The sequence below is a fragment of the Nothobranchius furzeri genome, chromosome 19, assembly GCF_043380555.1.
Source record: "Nothobranchius furzeri strain GRZ-AD chromosome 19, NfurGRZ-RIMD1, whole genome shotgun sequence".
Classification (NCBI taxonomy): Eukaryota; Metazoa; Chordata; class Actinopteri; order Cyprinodontiformes; family Nothobranchiidae; genus Nothobranchius; species Nothobranchius furzeri.
The window spans coordinates 21,251,600-21,270,368 of record NC_091759.1 but is presented as its reverse complement, the minus strand read 5'-3'; the positions used below and the strand labels follow the sequence as shown (position 1 = coordinate 21,270,368).

Genomic DNA, 18,769 nt, shown 5'->3' with positions numbered 1-18,769 from the left:
GTCCTCCAAACACACCCACATCACCCCGCTTCTCCTCCAGCTTCACTGGCTGCCAGTCAACTTCAGGGTTCATTTCAAGATCCCGGTTCTGGTCTATAGGGCCTTACATGGACAAGCACCATCTTACATTGGTGATCTTCTTAGTCCCTAAACCCCCAGCAGGTCCCTGAGGTCCAGTGGTCAAAGCCTGCTGGTTGTGCAGCACCAGGCTAAAGGTCAAAGGTGACAGATTATTTGCTGCTGTGGCCCCCAGACTCTGGACCTCTCTCCCCCTGAGCCTGAGATCAGTGGACTCAGTGGTCTCCTTTAAAAAGCAGCTGAAGACTCACTTGTTCAAGCTGGCTTTTGTACGACGTTCTTCACCTCTCTCTCTTTGTTCTGCTCTCCCCACCTATTCCACCACTGATTTCCCTCTTTCCTGTTCACTCTCTCTCTTTCTTAACATTTTTTCTTTTAAATCCCAGTAGCCTATTTTTGCTCATTTTAAATATATTTTTAAACATTTTCTAAATGCTTTTTTATATTTTAACTTTTTTTTTTTTGTGAAGCGCCTCGTGATTTTTATCTTGAGAGGCGCTATAGAAATTATATTTTCTTCTTCTTCTTCGTCTTCTGGATCTGTTCACATGCTACGTTTTGGAAAGACTTTAGCAGATTTATTATCGGACAGCTCTACAAGGACTTCATTTTAAAATGGGAAAATGTTGTATTTTGTTTTTGTCGCAAGCACAGAAAGGAAGATGTAGACTTTGTTATAAATTTGTTAATTATTAGCTAAATTCTATCTCCACAAATACAAGTATAGTAACCAAAAACCTTATTTCAAACACTATTATAGTAACACTATCTTATATAAAATTGATTAGTGGATCACTAAATAAAAAAGCTTTAAAAACTAACTATTTGCACTGCCTACAATTTATTTGGATGTGTGTAACATTTCTGTAGGCATATGTTTCATGTTCTTTGTTCAATTTTGTATACTATTTGTTTGTATACTTATCACCTTGTTCAATAAAGTTTTGGGGAAAAAAACTGGAGAATTATTTTATTTATATATATATTTTTTTTAATATTTTACCTTTGGCTGACATGTTTCGGCCAGAGCTGCCTCCATGGTTAAAAACGCTGTTGTTCCATTTTTAACCAGATGAGGGCGCTAATTCACTGTTCTTTCAAGAAAAAACATGGTGTTTGGAACAATTTAGAGGAACCAAAAAAGACAAGAGAATGAGACACAGTTATGACAGAGCAGAGGTATCAGCTAACATGAAACATGTTTTATTCTTTAGTTCTGATCTTTAAATGTTGTTTTTAAAGGTTTTAAACAAATCTTGTCTTACTGTAACAAAGCAAAAGCGGCGCAGAGCAAAGGCTTCACATCATCAACCGCTGCATCAGACATAATCGTCACCAGGCATGATCAAACCAACATGCAGAATTCCCTCCTCTCCCAGTACATCCCTGGGAGCAGCATTCCTTTGGACATAACAATCCACATGGGATCAGAGCACAGGAGGTCAAAATGGGAACTTTACATGATGCCATCATAAACTTGAAACAGCCCCAAGTGGAAAAGTTAAGCGTTAACCAAGCCTCAGAGAGAGACCACGACACAGACTGACCTCAGATCAGACCTTAAAATAACAGCAATGTATTAGTTGGTTGACATTAGACCCAAATTTACACATATAAAGCTGAACAAATACTTTGAATCAAACTTAAGTAAAACAAAAGTCCAAAAATATAAACGTGGAACTTTAACATACATTTTTTGTCCATTATGCAAATTTGGACTGCCCTAAAACTAAAGTGGGTTACCAAAATAAAAGCAGGGATGAATAGATCTTCTAGTTAAGGCCTCAGAGCCTTCTAAATGGTGAAATCTATTTGATAAGTTAGTTCTGCGTAACAAAACCAACAAAAAGCTCAGTTATTGAAACATCAATGACAAAAGAAAAATACTCCCATTTTATTTAAAAAGCTGCTTTCATCCTTTCAGATCCGCTAATTTGATGGTTAAAATCTACAATTACAGCTTCTGAGCAGAAGACGGTACAACTAGTTATCACCAAAGTAAACGTAGTTAAACAGGAGCTTTACAGCACCAAACACGTAAACGTTAAATACATTTACACTCACCTAAAGGATTATTAGGAACATCTGTTCAACTTCTCCTTAATGCAATGATCTAATCAACCAATCACGTGGCAGTTGCTTCAATGCATTTAGGGGTGTGGTCCTGGTCAGGACAATCTCCTGAACTCCAAAGTGAAGGTCGGAATGGGAAAGAAAGGAGATTTAAGCAGTTTTGAGCGTGGCGTGGTTGTTGGTGCCAGACGGGCCGGTCTGAGTATTTCACAATCTGCTCGGTTACTGGGATTTTCACCCACAACCATTTCTAGGGTTTACAAAGAATGATGTGAAAGGGGAGAAACATCCAGTATGCGGCAGTCCTGTGGGGGAAACTGCCTTGTTGATGCTAGAGGTCAGAGGTGAATGGGCCGACTGATTCAAGCTGATAGAAGAGCAACTTTGACTGAAATAAGCACTCGTTACAACTGAGGAACGCAGCAAAGCATTTGTGAAGCCACAACACGCACAACCTTGAGGCGGATGGGCTACAACAGCAGAAGGCCCCACCGGATACCACTCACCTCCACTACAAACAGGAACAAGAGGCTACAATTTACACCAGCTCACCAAAACTGGACAGTTGAAGACTGGAAAAATGTTGCCTGGTCTGATGAGTCTCCATTTCTGTTGAGACATTCAGATGGTCGAGTCAGAATTTGGCGTAAACAGAATGAGAACATGGATCCATCATACCTCGTTACCACTGTGCAGGCTGGTGGTGGAGGTGTAATGGTGTGGGCGATGTTTTCTTGGCACACTTTAGGCCCCTTAGTGCCAACTGGGCATGGTTTAAATGCCACGGGCTACCTGAGCATCGTTTCTGACCATGTCCATCCCTTCATGACCACCATGTACCCATCCTCTGATGGCTACTTCCAGCAGGATAATGCATCGTGTCGTAAAGCTCCAATCATTTCAAACTGGTTTCTTGAACATGACGATGAGTTCACTGTACCACAACGGCCCCCACAGTCACCAGATCTCAACCCGATAGAGCATCTTTGGGATGAGGTGGAACGGGAGCTTGGTGCCCTGGATGTGCGTCCCACACGCCTCCATCAGCTGCAAGATGCTGTCCTCTCATTGTGGGCCAACATTTCTAAAGATGCTTTCAGCAGTTTGTTGAATCAACGCCACGTAGAATTAAGGCAGTTCTTAAGGCGAAAGGGGGCCAAACACCGTATTAGTGTGGTGCTCCTAATAATCCTTGAGGTGAGTGTAAATGGAGTCGGTTTGTTGTTTTGAGTTGTTTTACAAAAGTGATTAAAAGAAGCAAAGCAAAGAGCTCTAAAATAGGTTGGTTTTAGCTTTGTGTTGTAACGGTCCCAATGTTTGTTCCTTTGTTGATTAGGTTCATTAAATTACAGGATTTACAATAAAGTCACTTTTAAAACTCAGGGTATCTGCAGGTTTAAGGGAGCCAAATTTAAGACTTTTTAAGACCTTTTTAAGGCCACTTTGACCAAATTTAAGCTATTTTTAAAATTAAATTTAAGCAATAATTTCCAGCTATTGCCTGGAACCGGTGCTAACCACGTTGCCAACTTGAGATTAGCCATCCAGTTACCATTAAACTTGCACTTCCCCATGGCGCAAGCTCCCACTAGCTTAACCAGCTAATGTGCTCATCTAAAAACAGCCCCCTTGCACAACCAACCGAATGTGTACGGTTCTGCTTACGGCAACATCGTACGTAAAAAATCCTGAACACTGACTAGAAATTCACAAAAATTTTATAGAAATAAAATAATCTTTTTTTATTGTGTCTTTGGTAATTTAAGACCTTTGGAAACTGTATTTAAGGATTATTTGTCATTTTTAAGGATTTTTAAGGCCTTAAATTTGGAAAGGCCAATTTAAGACTTTTTAAGGACCCGCGGATACCCTGAAAACTGAACGAACAAAAAATAAAACTTTTTAAATGCAAACAAAGGAGATTCTTCCTACTACAGTATTATTGCACAACTACCCTCTCCAGTGTGTGTGTGTGTGTGTAACCATATTTAAACAGTACAAGTGTATTATTGTGACAAATATGTCCAACCGCTTTTCCAAATAAATGAGTGAGTGGGTCACACGGAGCGCTGTGTGAGGTTCGTCCTGATCGGTAGCGTCGTGTCGATCCAGTGGTTTGGGTTTTCAACCATGGAGGTCCAAACTGCAACTTCTTCCTCTGTGGAATCCATCCAGTTGACGGCGTTGCCGTAGCTCTGACCTGTCGTTAAAAATGACCCAAACTGCTGTTAAATGTTCAGCTACCTCCACTGGAGTGGTCCTGCACAACCACGCTCATTCACATTCCCCTAGTTTTACTCAGACACTCCTTCGATGACAGATGAACAACGGAGTCGACGGTAAATGCACGGAGAATTGTGCTTTTCTGGCCAAAAACACACAAGTGTGATTCAACGCATTCAGATGTGAAAATAATCAGCATTCTGGCTTTAATAACTATTTTAGCTGATTTCGACTCCACAACCTGTTATACCGAATGTGCCATTTCACTGGTTAATTATTGGGTTATGTAACAATTAAAGGAGCATTATGTAAGACATCTACAGTGAAATAATCACAGATAAGTGTCTCAATCATTTGTAGCGTCATGAAGGGACTGTTTCCCACCTAAAGGTCATTTTCCTCTCTCTCTCCTCAGGAAGAACTAATCTCCTTGAGATATGGCTCAAGGCCTTTGATGCCTCTGCATCGAAACTGTTTTAACTAGCTGTTTGCCTCCTCCTACAGCTCAAGAGAGGATCAGAAGAACTCTTAAATAATAATCAAATCACTTTGTTAGTCCAAATAATCATCTATGTTGAATCAATCTGTGAAATGACAATGTTAATTACTTGATATTATAATCATATGATAGTATTTTAATAAGTAATATAACTTTAAACTACACACGAGACCGATCATAAAATCGCATGACACATTCCTTTTGCCTCTCCAATCAGAGCTTTCCTTTCTGACGCGGGGCGTGGTCTGTGTGGTGTATATTTTTGGTGTCAAATCCTGATTCGACCATAAATCAAAAACATCTGAATTATAAAACTAACTCCCACGTCACCCTTAGCTCATTTCAACGTTCTAGAGTTTCGAGCCGGCCACTCGTAACTTTTTAACCACAAAGAACCTTGACAAGCTGCAAGCTCCACCTGACGCAACGCTCCTTCAGAGTAAAGCTGAACTCACTGACCCTTCAGGGTCCCGCTGACGCTGTCAACCACCTGTCGTTTACCTGGAGGCAATCCAAGACTAGTCTGTCATACCGTACGCTGTTTCACCGGCTCCGGTACCAAAGGGGGGTCCGAGGACCTGGCATTCTGGAGCTACATCGGAGGTCTCCAAAAGGGTATGTGGAACGGCGAGATAGCGTCTGAATGTGGTTTTTGAAACTCCGACTGTAGTTTAGAGCAAAAACATTCGCTCCCACACAGAACTAACGCTTCTCCGAAAACGAGAGTTCTGATAACAACACTCCACATTTACACCATCCATCTCGCCTCATTCACCTCTAGATCCATTCATAGTGTTTAGAGTTAGCCTTGTTTTAAATTGTTTAGAAATAAATCTTAAACTTTAAAACTTGACTCTCTCTCTCTTTAGACTCTGGGTTATTACGAAGTGTTACCTAATCCCTGCAATAAAAAGCTCCGATCTTCTGTTAAAAGTAGTATTCAAGTAGTATTCAAAGATACATCAAACTGATTTAATAGTTTCTTTTTTTCATAAAAATGCACGCCGGACACCCACTCACGCTCCCCATACACACCCTATTCACTCTGGTCCCGGTACTGCTGCACAATGGGTACAACCATCACCGGTTACCAGAGTTTGACCCTTTCTGCTGGGGTGCTGATGAGCAGGCTCCCCCGCCCAACGCTGAGCACAGCAACCCCAGACCCCAACCAGACGGCCAGATCTCCCTCCTAGCCTCCAGCCCTAGGAAGCCAAGCGACAACAGAGGTGTGCTAAGACCCCTAGTCTCCCTCCACCTGCTCCAATATGGTGTTGTTGTGTGTTGATGAGGTGTATTCCATGGCTGTGGTGAGCGGGCAGTGCGGTCATTGTCTGGCCTATGCCAGCTGATGCCACCGCACTGGCATATTTTCTATGGAATCTCACCTTTGATGGTTTCTTACGTAAGACGCAACTATTGAATCACTACACTTTCTAGAAGGAAGGATGATGGAACAGATGTCTTTCTCAGGGGGTTGTCGGTTTGTCTCCTTAATAAAAAGATGTTTTTCAACAAATCAGGAAAAAAAAATTAAAGTTTGGTTCAATTGATGCAGTTTTGTTCTCTACTGGAATCGTGGTAGAAACAGCCGTTTGACACCAAACCAGAAAAAGATCCCGTATAAAAGCTCACCGGTTCCACCGCTCAGACGAAGCCCTCCCAGGATGTGCGTCTTCAGCCCCTCACGCTGCCACACCGTGAGCTCAGCACAGGCCTCCCTCAGGTCGCTGGTGCGAAACCCGTCGTAGACCATCGTGTGGTTGTACGTGGGACTGATGCAGCGCTTCACCAACTGCGTCTTCTGGCCACTCTGTCGACTCGCGTCAGGGAGAATGTAGCTTCAGGGGTGCAGGAATAAAAAGATGTTTTTAAAGAGTCAGCTCGTTACGTCTGATTTCCCATCAACTAATTCCTGGTTAGAATAGAACAGTTCAGTTTATTTATAAAGCGCCAAATCCTGGCAAGTCGTCTCATGGACCTTTACACAGTAAACATCCCAATACAGTCCAGGTCATTAATGCCCCTTTCCCACTAGCATCGGCTCCACACCGCCCGGATAGCTCCAGTCGGCCCGGTTGACTCCACACATCCTTGCTTAGGAATGCAGTCAGAGACATTTTCAGCTTCTAGGTAATCAGCACGATAATGAACTGAGGATCCCTTAAGGTTGGTTTATGCTTGACGCGTCCGCGAGGTCTGCACGGCTCCGCGCAGAAGAGTTGCGTCATTTTAACAACCACGCCCCTCCACCGCGTCTCCGTACGGCCCAAAATTTTCGCAACGCGCACCTAGGAAATTTTCTAACCGCGCCGACGGTCGGACGTGGAAAAACATGGCGGGCTGGCAAGAACTAGTACGGCAGAGGTTCGTAAATACAGACATTTGTATGATTCAGCTCTCAAAGATCACCGTGATCAACATGTTGTTAATAATTCTTGGAGAGAAATAGCTCGCACTGTCGGAAAAGACGAAGACGCTGTTAAAAATGCTGGAATGCCATGTTGTAAACAACAGTCATTTTTACTTCTACTATGGTGTAGTGTTGGATGCATGCCGTAGAGCTCCATGCTGCCCCCTACAGTTTGGGAGAATATTGGCTCACCGCAGAGACAAGCTGCACGAACCATAAACGCTGCGAGTTGTGAAGCGCGTTCCAGCCGCGAGCCGCATCACCAAGCGGAAAGTAAATGCGTCAAGCATAAACCAAGCTTTAAGCCCATGAGGGCTGATTCTACCCACCAAACATAGGCTTGCTCTAATGGAAGGTGTGAATTTGCTGACTGATAAGCCAGCTTATCAGTCAGCAGTGGGTGTGTTGGCCCTGGTCAGCCTGAAGCAGACCACCTCAGAAAGAAGGCTGAAAAACAGTCTCGTTGCACCCTGAAAAAAGGCCACCAAGATATGTAAGCAAGCTATGCTATCCGTGCACGGCCAACCAGGTACAGATGGGAATGGCCTATAATTAAGCCAATCAGTAAAAATTTTCCTATATAAGGAACCCAGCAGGTTGTATCGAGTCACTGACTAGTGTCAAGAGTCTTTACAGCAATCCTCATACTAAGCAAGTATGCAGCGACAGTGGAGAGGAAAACTCCCTTTCAACGGGAAGAAACCTCCAGAGGATCCTGGCTCAGTATAAGCAGCATTTTCTCTCTCTCTCTCTCTCTCTCTCTCTCTCTCTCTCTCTCTCTCTCTCTCTCTCTCTCTCTCTCTCTCTCTCTCTCTCTCTCTCTCTCTCTCTCTCTCTCTCTCTCTCTCTCTCTCTCTCTCTCTCTCTCTCTCTCTCTCTCTCTCTCTCTCTCTCTCTCTCTCTCTCTCTCTCTCTCTCTCTCTCTCTCTCTCTCTCTCTCTCTCTCTCTCTCTCTCTCTCTCTCTCTCTCTCTCTCTCTCTCTCTCTCTCTCTCTCTCTCTCTCTCTCTCTCTCTCTCTCTCTCTCTCATTAATAATCTAGATAATTAATAGAATAAAACACAGAACAGGACAAGAATAGAGCAGATTAGAATATAATAGAATCAAATCAGAATGAATCAGGAACAGAACCGAATACAAAATATTAGAACAGATTAGAAAATAGAGTAGAATAAAATAGGGAACGTTCTAGAACAGACTAGACCAGATTATAGTGACTATAATTAATCAGGAATAGAATAGAATAGATCAGAGTATTATACTATACAAAACAATAAAATCAATCAGCAATAGAATTTGTTCAAACAATAGAATGGATCAGAGTTGATTTTGTTAGATTAGAATAGTTTTATTGCCATCGTAATCCAGACAGTTGTAGTGTGATGAGGTAGGGTTTAGGGTCAAAATGGATCGATTATAAACTACGATAGACATAAAATATTAAAGCTAATAATGAAACAAAAAGAGAAAATATCAACAAGGAAGAGGAGAAAAGTAAAAACGGTTAAAAACAAAAATCGGTTTCTATCATTTTTTTGTGCTAAATCAGGTTTAATTAGAGCCGAACATCGTGGAGCAGACCCATCTAAGGGTGAGAGGTGTTGCAAAGAGCAGACCCACCATCTAACAAAGGAGTCTGGAGAGCCTCCTCTGCTGGCCAGGAGACCGCGAGCCTCCCGGAGCCAGATGTGGACCTCACCTGTCAACGGCAGACCCTCACCTGGACACACAAACCCTCGGATCAGAGGAGCAGAGGTAGAACGTCGGTGTAGAACGTGTGAAATCTGCTCACCCTCACATCCTTCTGGGATGAATTTAATAGAAAACACGATGCTGCCTCTGCTGCTGATCGAGTCTGGATTCAGATGAACCTGCAGCCAAAACAGGAAGTCTTACATAAGAACTTCTTTGTAATTCACAGCATGTCTTCGTCTTCCTTCAGCCCTCCCACCAGTCTGAGACACTGAACACATAGAGATGCAGGAATCCCAGTATGCCACAACCATTACTCCTCATAAACACGTAATTCTGCTCATCAGCATCAGCTCCTCCTACCCGCGGCTGCAGGTCCTGCCACAGCGGCTGGCTGCAGCTCCAGTCCCAGAGCCCCAGACACACCTCCACCTCCCCCAGGAAGACATTCCTCCCCAGGGGCTCGGCGTGCCACACCGAGAGGTTCAAAGTCCGGCCGCGCAGCTCCCCCATGTGAACTTTATACTGAAAGAGAATCATTGGAATCAAAGGAAGGGCGGGGCTGATGCTTTATTCATTTCTAGCAGCACAGAGTGTGACTTCCATCATCATTTCATATATGCCGAGTTGTGAAAGAGGACAAGGTCTCACTCTGAGGGTCTGATCATAGACGGGGTTTAAGGTCTTCTTCTTCACTGATGTTTTCTTCTTACTGTGGTTCGACTTGTCTGGCAAGAGGTAGGTTTTCACGTACCTGTGAAACACACACACACTCACTCACACAAGGTATTTTTTATGTGCGGTTCTGCTGATTTTGAGCACATGAAGACACCTACGGGTCAGAACGGCTCTTGCGTGCCGGAGCGAGGTCCTCGCAGCGATGCACCTTCACCAGCAGCTCCTCCCGGTGAGCGTCGTAAACCAGCGAGTACTGGACACGGCCTCTCACCTCCACCGCTCCAAAATCCCCTGAGCTGAACAGGCTCATGAGGCTTCCGCCGAGCTGGATCACACACACACACACACACACACACCAGCTCCTGCATCACAGTCTAGAACTGAGTCATCTCACGTCATCAGATAAATTCATTCAGTCAGTGTGTGTGTGTGTGTGTGTGTGTGTGTGTGTGTGTGTGTGTGTGCGTGTGTGTGTGTGTGTGTGTGTGTGCGTGCGTGCGTGCGTGTGTGTGTACCGTGTAGCTGGAACGAAGGCTGCCAGTGGAGTTGCTGGTTTTTAGAGAAGCAGGATCAGTCAGGCCGCTGCTAAGAGAGTCAGAGTCCCCGTTGTGGAGGGCAGTCAAGTCTACCTAAACACACACACACACACACACACAATTCAGCATTGGCTTATATAATAACTGACCTTCACTCTCTGACCCTACGGAGTCTAAATTTAGTTCAAACTACCAAAAAAGGCATTTTCTCTCTTGATTTGCACAAATCGAGAGGAGCCAGTTGAGGTGGCTTGGGCATCTGGTCAGGATGCCTCCTGGACGCCTCCCTGGTTGAGGTTTTCCGGGCACGTCCAACCGGGAGGAGACCTAAAGGTAGACCCAGGACACTTTGGAGGGACTATGTCTCTCACCTGGCCAGGGAACGCCTTGGGATTCCACTGGAGGAGCTGGCCCAAGTGGCTGGGGAGAGGGAAGTCTGGACCTCTCGCCTTAGGCTACTGCCCCCGCGACCCGACACCGGATAAGTGGATGAAAATCGATGGATGGATGGATGGATGGATTATTCTGTTAGCTTTAGTTTATTCTGTTAGCTTTAGCTTATTCTGTTAGCTTTAGCTTATTCCTTTAGCTTTAGCTTATTCCTTTAGCTTTAGCTTATTCCTTTAGCTTATTCTGTTAGCTTTGGTTTATTCTGTTAGCTTTAGTTTATTCTGTTAGCTTTAGCTTATTCCTTTACCTTTAGCTAATTCTGTTAGCGTTAGCTTATTCCTTTAGCTTTAGCTTATTCTGTTAGCTTTAGCTTATTCCTTTAGCTTTAGATTATTCTGTTAACTTTAGCTCATTCCTTTGGCTTTAACTTATTCTGTTAGCTTTAGCTTATTCCTTTAGCTTTAGCTAAACTCTGGAAGAACGAAAAAATGAATGAAAGTCAACGGGGCTGAAACACTATTTTCCAACTGCGCTTGTTTTGTGCCATGGATTTCACATATGATGTCCATGAATTTTAAAGACACATTTTGACACCAAGAATGTGCTTATTTTCGAACAGGGGAAATGGGCGTAAGGCAAAGTGGGTTAGAAAATAGCGTTTTTAGCCCCGTTGACTTGCATTCATTTTTTCGTTCTTCCAGGGATCCGTGAGTCGACTGGAAAGGGAGGAGACTTAGGGGTTTCCTCAATGCCAAGGAACCTCGCCTTGATGTCTTGGCCCCGCCTCGGTTACCTAGGAGATACATCATGGGGAGCCACCAAGATGTGTTCCAATGTTCGTGTTCTACCAAGGCGTGTGTTCTCCGTTTGTTAGCAGTTTAGCTAGCTGAGCAAGGATACACGGGAGGTGTCTTGTAGCCTAGCCTTGGTCAAAAATTACCCACAATACACCGCAGTATTTTCAAAAGGACAGTGGATCAGAAGCCGGCAGCTACTCTGGGGACAATTTTCAAGTTTAAAAGTAAGTCAACTAATTTAAAATGTTTTTTTTTCAGATCCAAAGAAGTTATCTATTTTTGGTTAGTTGCTTAGTAGTTGCAGCTTCGGTGGCTAGCGGGTAGTAACTCACTTATATTTTTAATTTAATAAACATATACACAATTTATTTATATTGAAACTAATACATATAAAATATAACGTTATCTCCCGTGTCACGTGATGTTACGTGACCACCGTGGAAGCCGCGGCCACGTGATGAAAGTCTGTTCCATTTAACCGATTTCTTTGACCAAGGAAGGACAGCGTCCTCGTGAGCATGGTGCATTGACATTGAGAAACACCCTAGTTAGACTCCCTATTCTGCTAGCTTTAGCTCTTTCTGTTAGCTTTAGCTCTTTCTGTTAGCTTTAGCTCATTCTGTTAGCTTTAGCTCATTCTGTTAGCTTTAGCTTATTCTGTTTGCTTTGCTTTGGCATCATTTAGACACGGCTTTTTCTTTGTCCAAGAACAGATAAAGTTACCTAAGTAAAGTACTCAACATACTACCAGGGAAGTGACACTTAGATAATTTCTCTGTTTTAAACCATCTGCTCTCTGACAACCTTTGACCCTAAAACACAAAAGAAGCTAAGTTTTTTCCTGGTACAGTTTAATTTACTTAAGAATCCACACATAATCCTTGTTATCGTTTATGTATTTGAGCTTTCCTGTGCAGAAATTACTTTTAAATCTTCTAAAAGTTAAGTTACTAGTTTATTATACTCGGATTCTGTGTTAGCAGACGGGTGACGGGTTCAGCAGTGTTTACCAAAACCATTAGTCATAATAAACTCTGTGTGTGTGTGTGTGTGTGTGTGTGTGTGTGTGTGTGTGTGTGTGTGTGTGTGTGTGTGTGTGTGTGTGTGTGCGTGCGTGCGTGCGCTCTTTTAGTCACCTCAGGTTCTTCTGAGTGGCCGTTACTTCTGCTTTTACATCCTGTGAGGTATAAAGTAACTCAGAGACATCTAGAGATGTACAGAGATTATTCAGATTATTGTATTTTTTTTACCTTTGGAGGAGGATGAGTCCTGTGTGAGCTGGAAACCCTGCAGGTAATTATTTATTTACATTTATTACTAAATCAAAATGAAATAATCTAATTTACACTCACGTACCTGATCTACAGGGTTTCTTGTGGTTTCAGCATTCAGATGTTCCTGAATCCTGGAAAATCAAATCAGAAATTGGGAATTTTTTCTTATTCAAGTACGAGTTTTTATTCCTACAGATGCTTCTACTAACCTCTCGTTATTCGGTCTTTCCTCAGCCTTGGGAGAGATGCTGCTCGCAGAAGTTTTCTCTCCCTCTCCGTTAAACAGTTCATTCAGGTTCACATCTGTTACCACGGCAACAAGCAGAGAACTGTCACCGATCTCCCTGCATAAGCAGAAAAAAGGCCCCCATGGGGAAATTATAGGATTAGATTAAGCGAAAACTCACCTCTGATCTTCGTCTTCCTGTGGCGTATGCTGGCCCGGATGAGGTCACAGGCTGAAGTCCACTTTTGATGCCGTTTGCTGCAAACCTCGCTGAACCATTCTCCAGAGAGGAGGCGCAGGCGAGCGTGATCGGTTTCTGACTGACCGAGGATCCTGCAGAATGGAAGGGGGGGCCGAGATTATCAGCAAACTGTCACATGCTTCTTTATTGATGTTAGGAATGATGTTGGAATACATCAGAAACAGGAGCTGATGCAATGAAAACCTAACAAGTGTGTGCAAGACAAAATATGAAAATAAACATTTTTTCTATTTGTTCTGAAGTTTGAAGATGTGAAACACTGAAAAACCATTTTTAATGACTATTTCTGATTATAATCAGTCACTGTGAATTTTTCATGCAAGCTGAACAAGAAAATAGTCTCCTACACCTATCTCCTGCATTAGCCTCTGATAGAAAATAGACTCTAGGATTAGCAAACCCCGACAGATCTACGTCACACTTGTCATTCATGGACTCACCCATCTTGATTCAGGAAAGAGAAGGCTGTTGTTGGTTTAGCGTCCAGGAAACAGCAGAGAACGTCTCGGCTAGTAGAAGCTAAACGTTAGCATTAGCAACTCCACCACACGGCAAAACTCGTCCAGGCTTGTGTTATTTGTGGAGGTAAAACATCGACGTTGCAGAGCAAACAATCAGTGGTAAAGTCACGCTGCTGTTAGCCAATCAGAGGTGAAATATCCAAATTTCAGGAAATCATTTCATTGTCATTTCATTTATTTGTTTATAAAGCCCCTTCCTAACCCGAACTCACGGCCGACGCAGACCCCCCAAGGTGCTGAACACAACACAAATAAAACATAAAACCATCAAATAAAATGTAACAATCATAAAACCAACATAAAAACTGTAAAAGAGAGAAGATTAAATGTTCAAAAAGAATAAGAGGCCAGGGCAACGAAACCAAGTAAAAAATGCTAATCCTGGAAAGCCTCTACATAAAAGTGGGTCTTCAGGCGAGTCTTAAAAGCCATCAATGAAGGTGACTGACGCACCACCAAAGGAAACTGGTTTCAAAGTGTAGGAGCAACACCGAAAACACATGGTTCCCCGTGACCCGCTCTTGGACCACGGAACCATCAACAGCTCCCCATCGGCCAAGCGCAGGGCCCGCAAAGGAGCGTGTTTATGCTAAAGGCTGACAAGATATGCTAGCGCCGTTCCTTGTAGGGCCTTGTATATCAGTACCAAGACCTTAAATTTTGCCCCATACTGCATTGGCAGCCAGTGAAGGGATGCCAACACAAGGCTGACATAGTCCCTGCGCCTAGTCGCTGTCACAAACCTAGCTGCTGAGTTTTGTACTAGCTGAAGGGCGTGCTACTGCGCCCTGACTCAGGCCGGCATACAGTAGCCAAGCCTTGAAAGAATAAAAGCATGGGTGACAGACTCTAGACGTGCTCTGGACAGCAGGGGCTTAATTCTGGCCAATCGACGCTGGTTAAAAAAGCACAATCGTACAACTTGGTACAACCAATCAGAATGAGCTAATCTCAAGTCCCGCCCTCAACCTCTAACTGGACAATTTCCTGGTCGGATACTCAGTTGGTCCCTGAAATGACCTTAAGGATGGTCCTTTTTGGGGCCGGTTCAGTGAAACTGAGAAACGGGAATGTCAGCAAGGTCTGGTAAAATTACCCGGAAGTTCTGATGGGGGAAACGGGCCTAAAGACCCGTCTCACATTTACCCCAAAGACCTCTAGGTACATGTTCTGTTGTCTGGTGGGACAAAAGCGGAATTTTCTAGAAGAAATGCATCCCATTCCATCAATAGTAAAACTAACACTGAAACACTGTAGCAACAGTCAAACATGGAGGAGGCAGAGTGATGTCTGGGGCAGCTTCAGGACCACTTCCTGTTGTTGACGGAACCATGAAATTACCACCAGTCCTTTTCTTGACTCAGACATTTTGTGTTTCACATCCGTTTACTTGTTGAACATTCTCCCCGGGGAGAACCACGCCTGACCTTATACGACCTTCATCGAGATGACGCAACTCCAGGTCACGCTGTAAGACCTGCAAGATGGAGGACTGCTCCTCCTCCGTCAGGTGGCTCAGGTCAAGAGACGAGTCAACTTGCTTCCCTGCCATTCCTGTAGAAGATGAATGCTTTTATCCTCAAATACAAATGCTTCAATGTTTAATCATATTATTTAGCAAGGCACTTTAGCAGAAGGGATCTGTTAGAGAAATAGAGAGACACACTTGTTGTGAGATAAATGAGAATGCACAGAAAAAAAGTGCTTCAAAAACATGAAGAATGGCCTATAAGTGGGAAAACTATTCCAAATATTAAACAAAATATCATTCATTCAGAGCACAAAGAAATATAATCTATACAAACCAATGTGGGGCTAAACACTACAGAAAATAAAGATTAGCCACAAAGTCACAAAGATTTAAACGTCCGTCAATTACAAAAATTATGGAACATAATTAATTCAAGAGTCCAGGAGTGGGCGAGGAAACAACACTGTCTCTACAAAATACACCGATTCATTCCACTTCTGATCCAAATAGTTTTTAGTGCGAATCTGCACGAATCCAGAGAGCTGTCAATCATTTTTGAGTATTTAGTGAGCTGAAATCCAAATTAAATCCTACAAATATTAAAATAGCCTTTATTTTAAAGGTTTGTGTTTAAAAGCAGGAAGTTTTCAGTCATTATTGATTATTTACAGAACGTTGTTGGCCTAATTAACTTTTTTGTCATATAGTAAACATTACTCTGCTTGCTTCAGTTATACACTTAATTTTAAAAAGTTTAACGTAGACTTAGAAGCCTTCTCACGCACCAGTAAGCACTCTGCTGCGTAAAGAAAAAAGGTTTATTTGTGGTTAAGAACTGCTTTTTTTACTTTAAGCTCGCGCATGCGCAACGGGGTTTGCTTAGCAAACTTAACAAGTTAACCGCAGTTTTTCCACGAAAAACAAACAAAACCTGTTTGAGTTCACTACAACATCGTTTCCTGCTCGAATGTTTGTTTCACTTATCATCGTTCTTAAATCCATAACCGCTTTAAGTCGAGTTAATTATTTGTATTTGTTTTAGACTAGCCCGCTTTAAACGTGTTTCTATCGGTGGAAAACGGGCTCGCGCGGCTCTTGTCTGGTCCTAATCAGCGCGTGAGAGAAAACACCTGTCTCTAGCATTTATTTAACTCTTTGACCTCTTGTCAAAACGGACAAAAACACGGTGGGAGTACCTTTACTTGACGTCTTCCGTCGCTTCCATCTGTGAGGAGTCGAGGAAAAGTTGTCCAGAGAGCGCGCGCGCGCGCATGTATGAAGTGTGTATGGAGTGTGTGTTGAGTAAACGGAGTGAACACACCCTCTGCTCAGGGGAGAGCCTGAGAGCAAACACACACACACACACACACACACACACACACACACACACACACACACACACACACACACAAGTTGTTCGCATGCAGAAGTTGCTTCAAAGTAAGGGATTTGGACCACAATCTGGCACGTGGGACATTCAAGCAAGAGTCTGTCTATAACACCTTTAAATAACAAGAAATAATTAAAGCTGCAAGCAGCGTCGTTCGGCCCTCGCAGCTCTGCACCGCTCCTGCCTGGCCGGCAGCCCGGGGCACCAGGGCACGTCCGCAGAAAACAAACGTCGACCACCCCAACACCAGAAACTGCTAACGGCCACCTTGTCCGCAACTCACCCTGACTCAGCATCCCCTTTGAGCCCACCATTATATTTTATGTCTCACCACTAGGGAATCCTCTATCTTTACCACACTGGTGGTGTGATGACAGTGACCAACTTTAATGCTATTCTGACCATGTTTTTTAAAGTTATCGAAGGATAACGTTATCTAGGTGGCGCTGTGACCAACTACAGAAAAGTCCCATTGAGGTCAGCTTTGGTGACATTATATAACATTCACCAACCGTTTGTGCCTCATTGGCTAAAGGGCATGATTGTTCATTGCCATATTCAGTTTCGGGCAAATCGGAGGCCGTTTGTGGAAGTTACAGTCAAATGTAAGGTCATGGCGTCACGCCAGCATTCACCATGGCATCAAAGCCCCTCCCTTTCTGGAAAGCTATCAGATCTGAATGGTCTTTAAAACATCATGAAGACACTGTATGACCTGAGTGTCATTTTCACTAAATTAGAGGGGACAAATATGGGCATTTCACCATAAAACAATAGACTTCCTGTTGTCAGGGGGCGGGGCTTAGGTGATGTCAGCTGTCCACATTGTCGTTGTCTTGAGATGTGGTCAGTGATCACACAGACAAAGTTTGAATTAGATCTGATCATGCACATGGGAGTTATTAAGTCAAGTAATGTCATGGCGAAAGGTCAAACTTTGAGGCTTAGCCACGCCCACACCTTTATACTTATTTAAAATCCGACGGTTGAATTTTTTCCCCTTTGACTTAAAAGTACATAGCATAAGTTTGAAGGTGATCGATGTAAAGGGCAACGGGCCATCAATGTCCAAACAACGTGTGCGAAAACCACTAAATCGAGAACTTGGACCAAAATGGCCGACCTCCTGTGCGAAATTGCGCTTGGCTCCAAGATACTTTTTTGTAGGTCCGGAGACCCTACATGAGTGTACCAATTTTCGTAATCCTCAGTCAAACCTTGTCTTGGGGCTGACAGTTTTAATGGTCCTAGGGGGCGCTATTTCAGAATATAGGCCACGCCCACAAATCTCAGATGCCCATTTCTATTGGGGGTCAGACTAGGATCACTCACCAGACATTTTGTGGCGATGTCACGATAATTGAAGAAATGAGAGGCAAACGTATTGCCATGGCGTGATGGAGAATTTCGCCATGCTCCCAAAGCCCCGCCTTTTTTTCAAAACCTGCCAGTACTGTAGACCAAGTGACCTCAACTTGTCAGCTGCTATTTACAAGATATTCCAGGTGATTGGGTAAAAGGAGTCCAATAGGGAGCTGTGAAAAAAAGAGTGGCGTGGCGAAAGGTCAAAGTTTGAGGCTTAGCCACGCCTACACCTTTCAACTTTTGAAAAATCCGACGGTTGACTTTTTTCCCCTATGCCTTAAGAGTATATAGCAGAAGTTTGAAGGCGATTGGTGAAAAGGGCGAAGGAGCATCACTCTCCAAACAACGTGTGCGAAAACCACTAAATCGCGTACTTGGACCAAAATGGCCGACTTCCTGTGCAATTTTGTGCTTGGCTCCAAGAGACTTTTTTGTAGGTCCTGGGACACCACATTAGTGTACCAAATTTCGTAATCCTCAGTGAAAGCATGGCTTGGGGCTAATAGTTTAAATGGTCCTAGGGGGCGCTATTTCAGAAATTAGGCCACGCCCACATATTTCAGGTGTCTATGTCTCTTTGGGGTCAGACTAGGATCACTCACCAGAAGTTTCGTAACAATAACACGATAAATGAAGAAATGAGAGGCAAACGTATTTCCATGGCGTGATGGCGATTTTCGAGATGCTCCCAAAGCCCCGCCTTTTTTTGAAACCTTCCAGTACTGGATACCAAGTGACCTCAAGTTGTCTACTGCTATTTGCCAGAGAATCCTGCCGATTGGGTAAAAGGAGTCCAGTAGGGAGCTGTGAAAAAAAGAGTGGCGCGGCGACAGGTCAAAGTTTGAGGCTTAGCCACGCCCACACCTTTCAACTTTTGAAAAA

General features: G+C 43.5%; 1 protein-coding gene across 2 annotated transcripts; it reads right to left on the bottom strand.

The window, feature by feature from the left end:
- Nucleotides 1-1,258: 1,258 nt before the first annotated feature.
- On the bottom strand, nucleotides 1,259-16,486 carry sytl1 (synaptotagmin-like 1). Of its 2 annotated transcripts, XM_070547551.1 has the most exons (15): nucleotides 16,329-16,485; nucleotides 15,089-15,215; nucleotides 13,060-13,211; nucleotides 12,862-12,955; nucleotides 12,735-12,783; nucleotides 12,629-12,665; nucleotides 12,515-12,555; nucleotides 10,171-10,284; nucleotides 9,814-9,980; nucleotides 9,629-9,731; nucleotides 9,341-9,502; nucleotides 9,078-9,156; nucleotides 8,906-9,005; nucleotides 6,509-6,714; nucleotides 1,259-4,351 (listed from the first exon to the last, which is right to left on the bottom strand). In XM_070547551.1, the coding sequence occupies exons 2-15, from the start codon at nucleotides 15,211-15,213 to the stop codon at nucleotides 4,209-4,211; spliced, it is 1,572 nt and encodes a 523-aa protein (XP_070403652.1). In that variant the 5' UTR covers nucleotides 15,214-15,215; nucleotides 16,329-16,485; the 3' UTR covers nucleotides 1,259-4,208. The 2 variants fall into 2 exon arrangements, with proteins under 2 accessions (XP_070403652.1, XP_070403651.1); XM_070547550.1 differs by having other exon boundaries at nucleotides 8,906-9,156; nucleotides 16,329-16,486.
- Nucleotides 16,487-18,769: the final 2,283 nt, after the last annotated feature.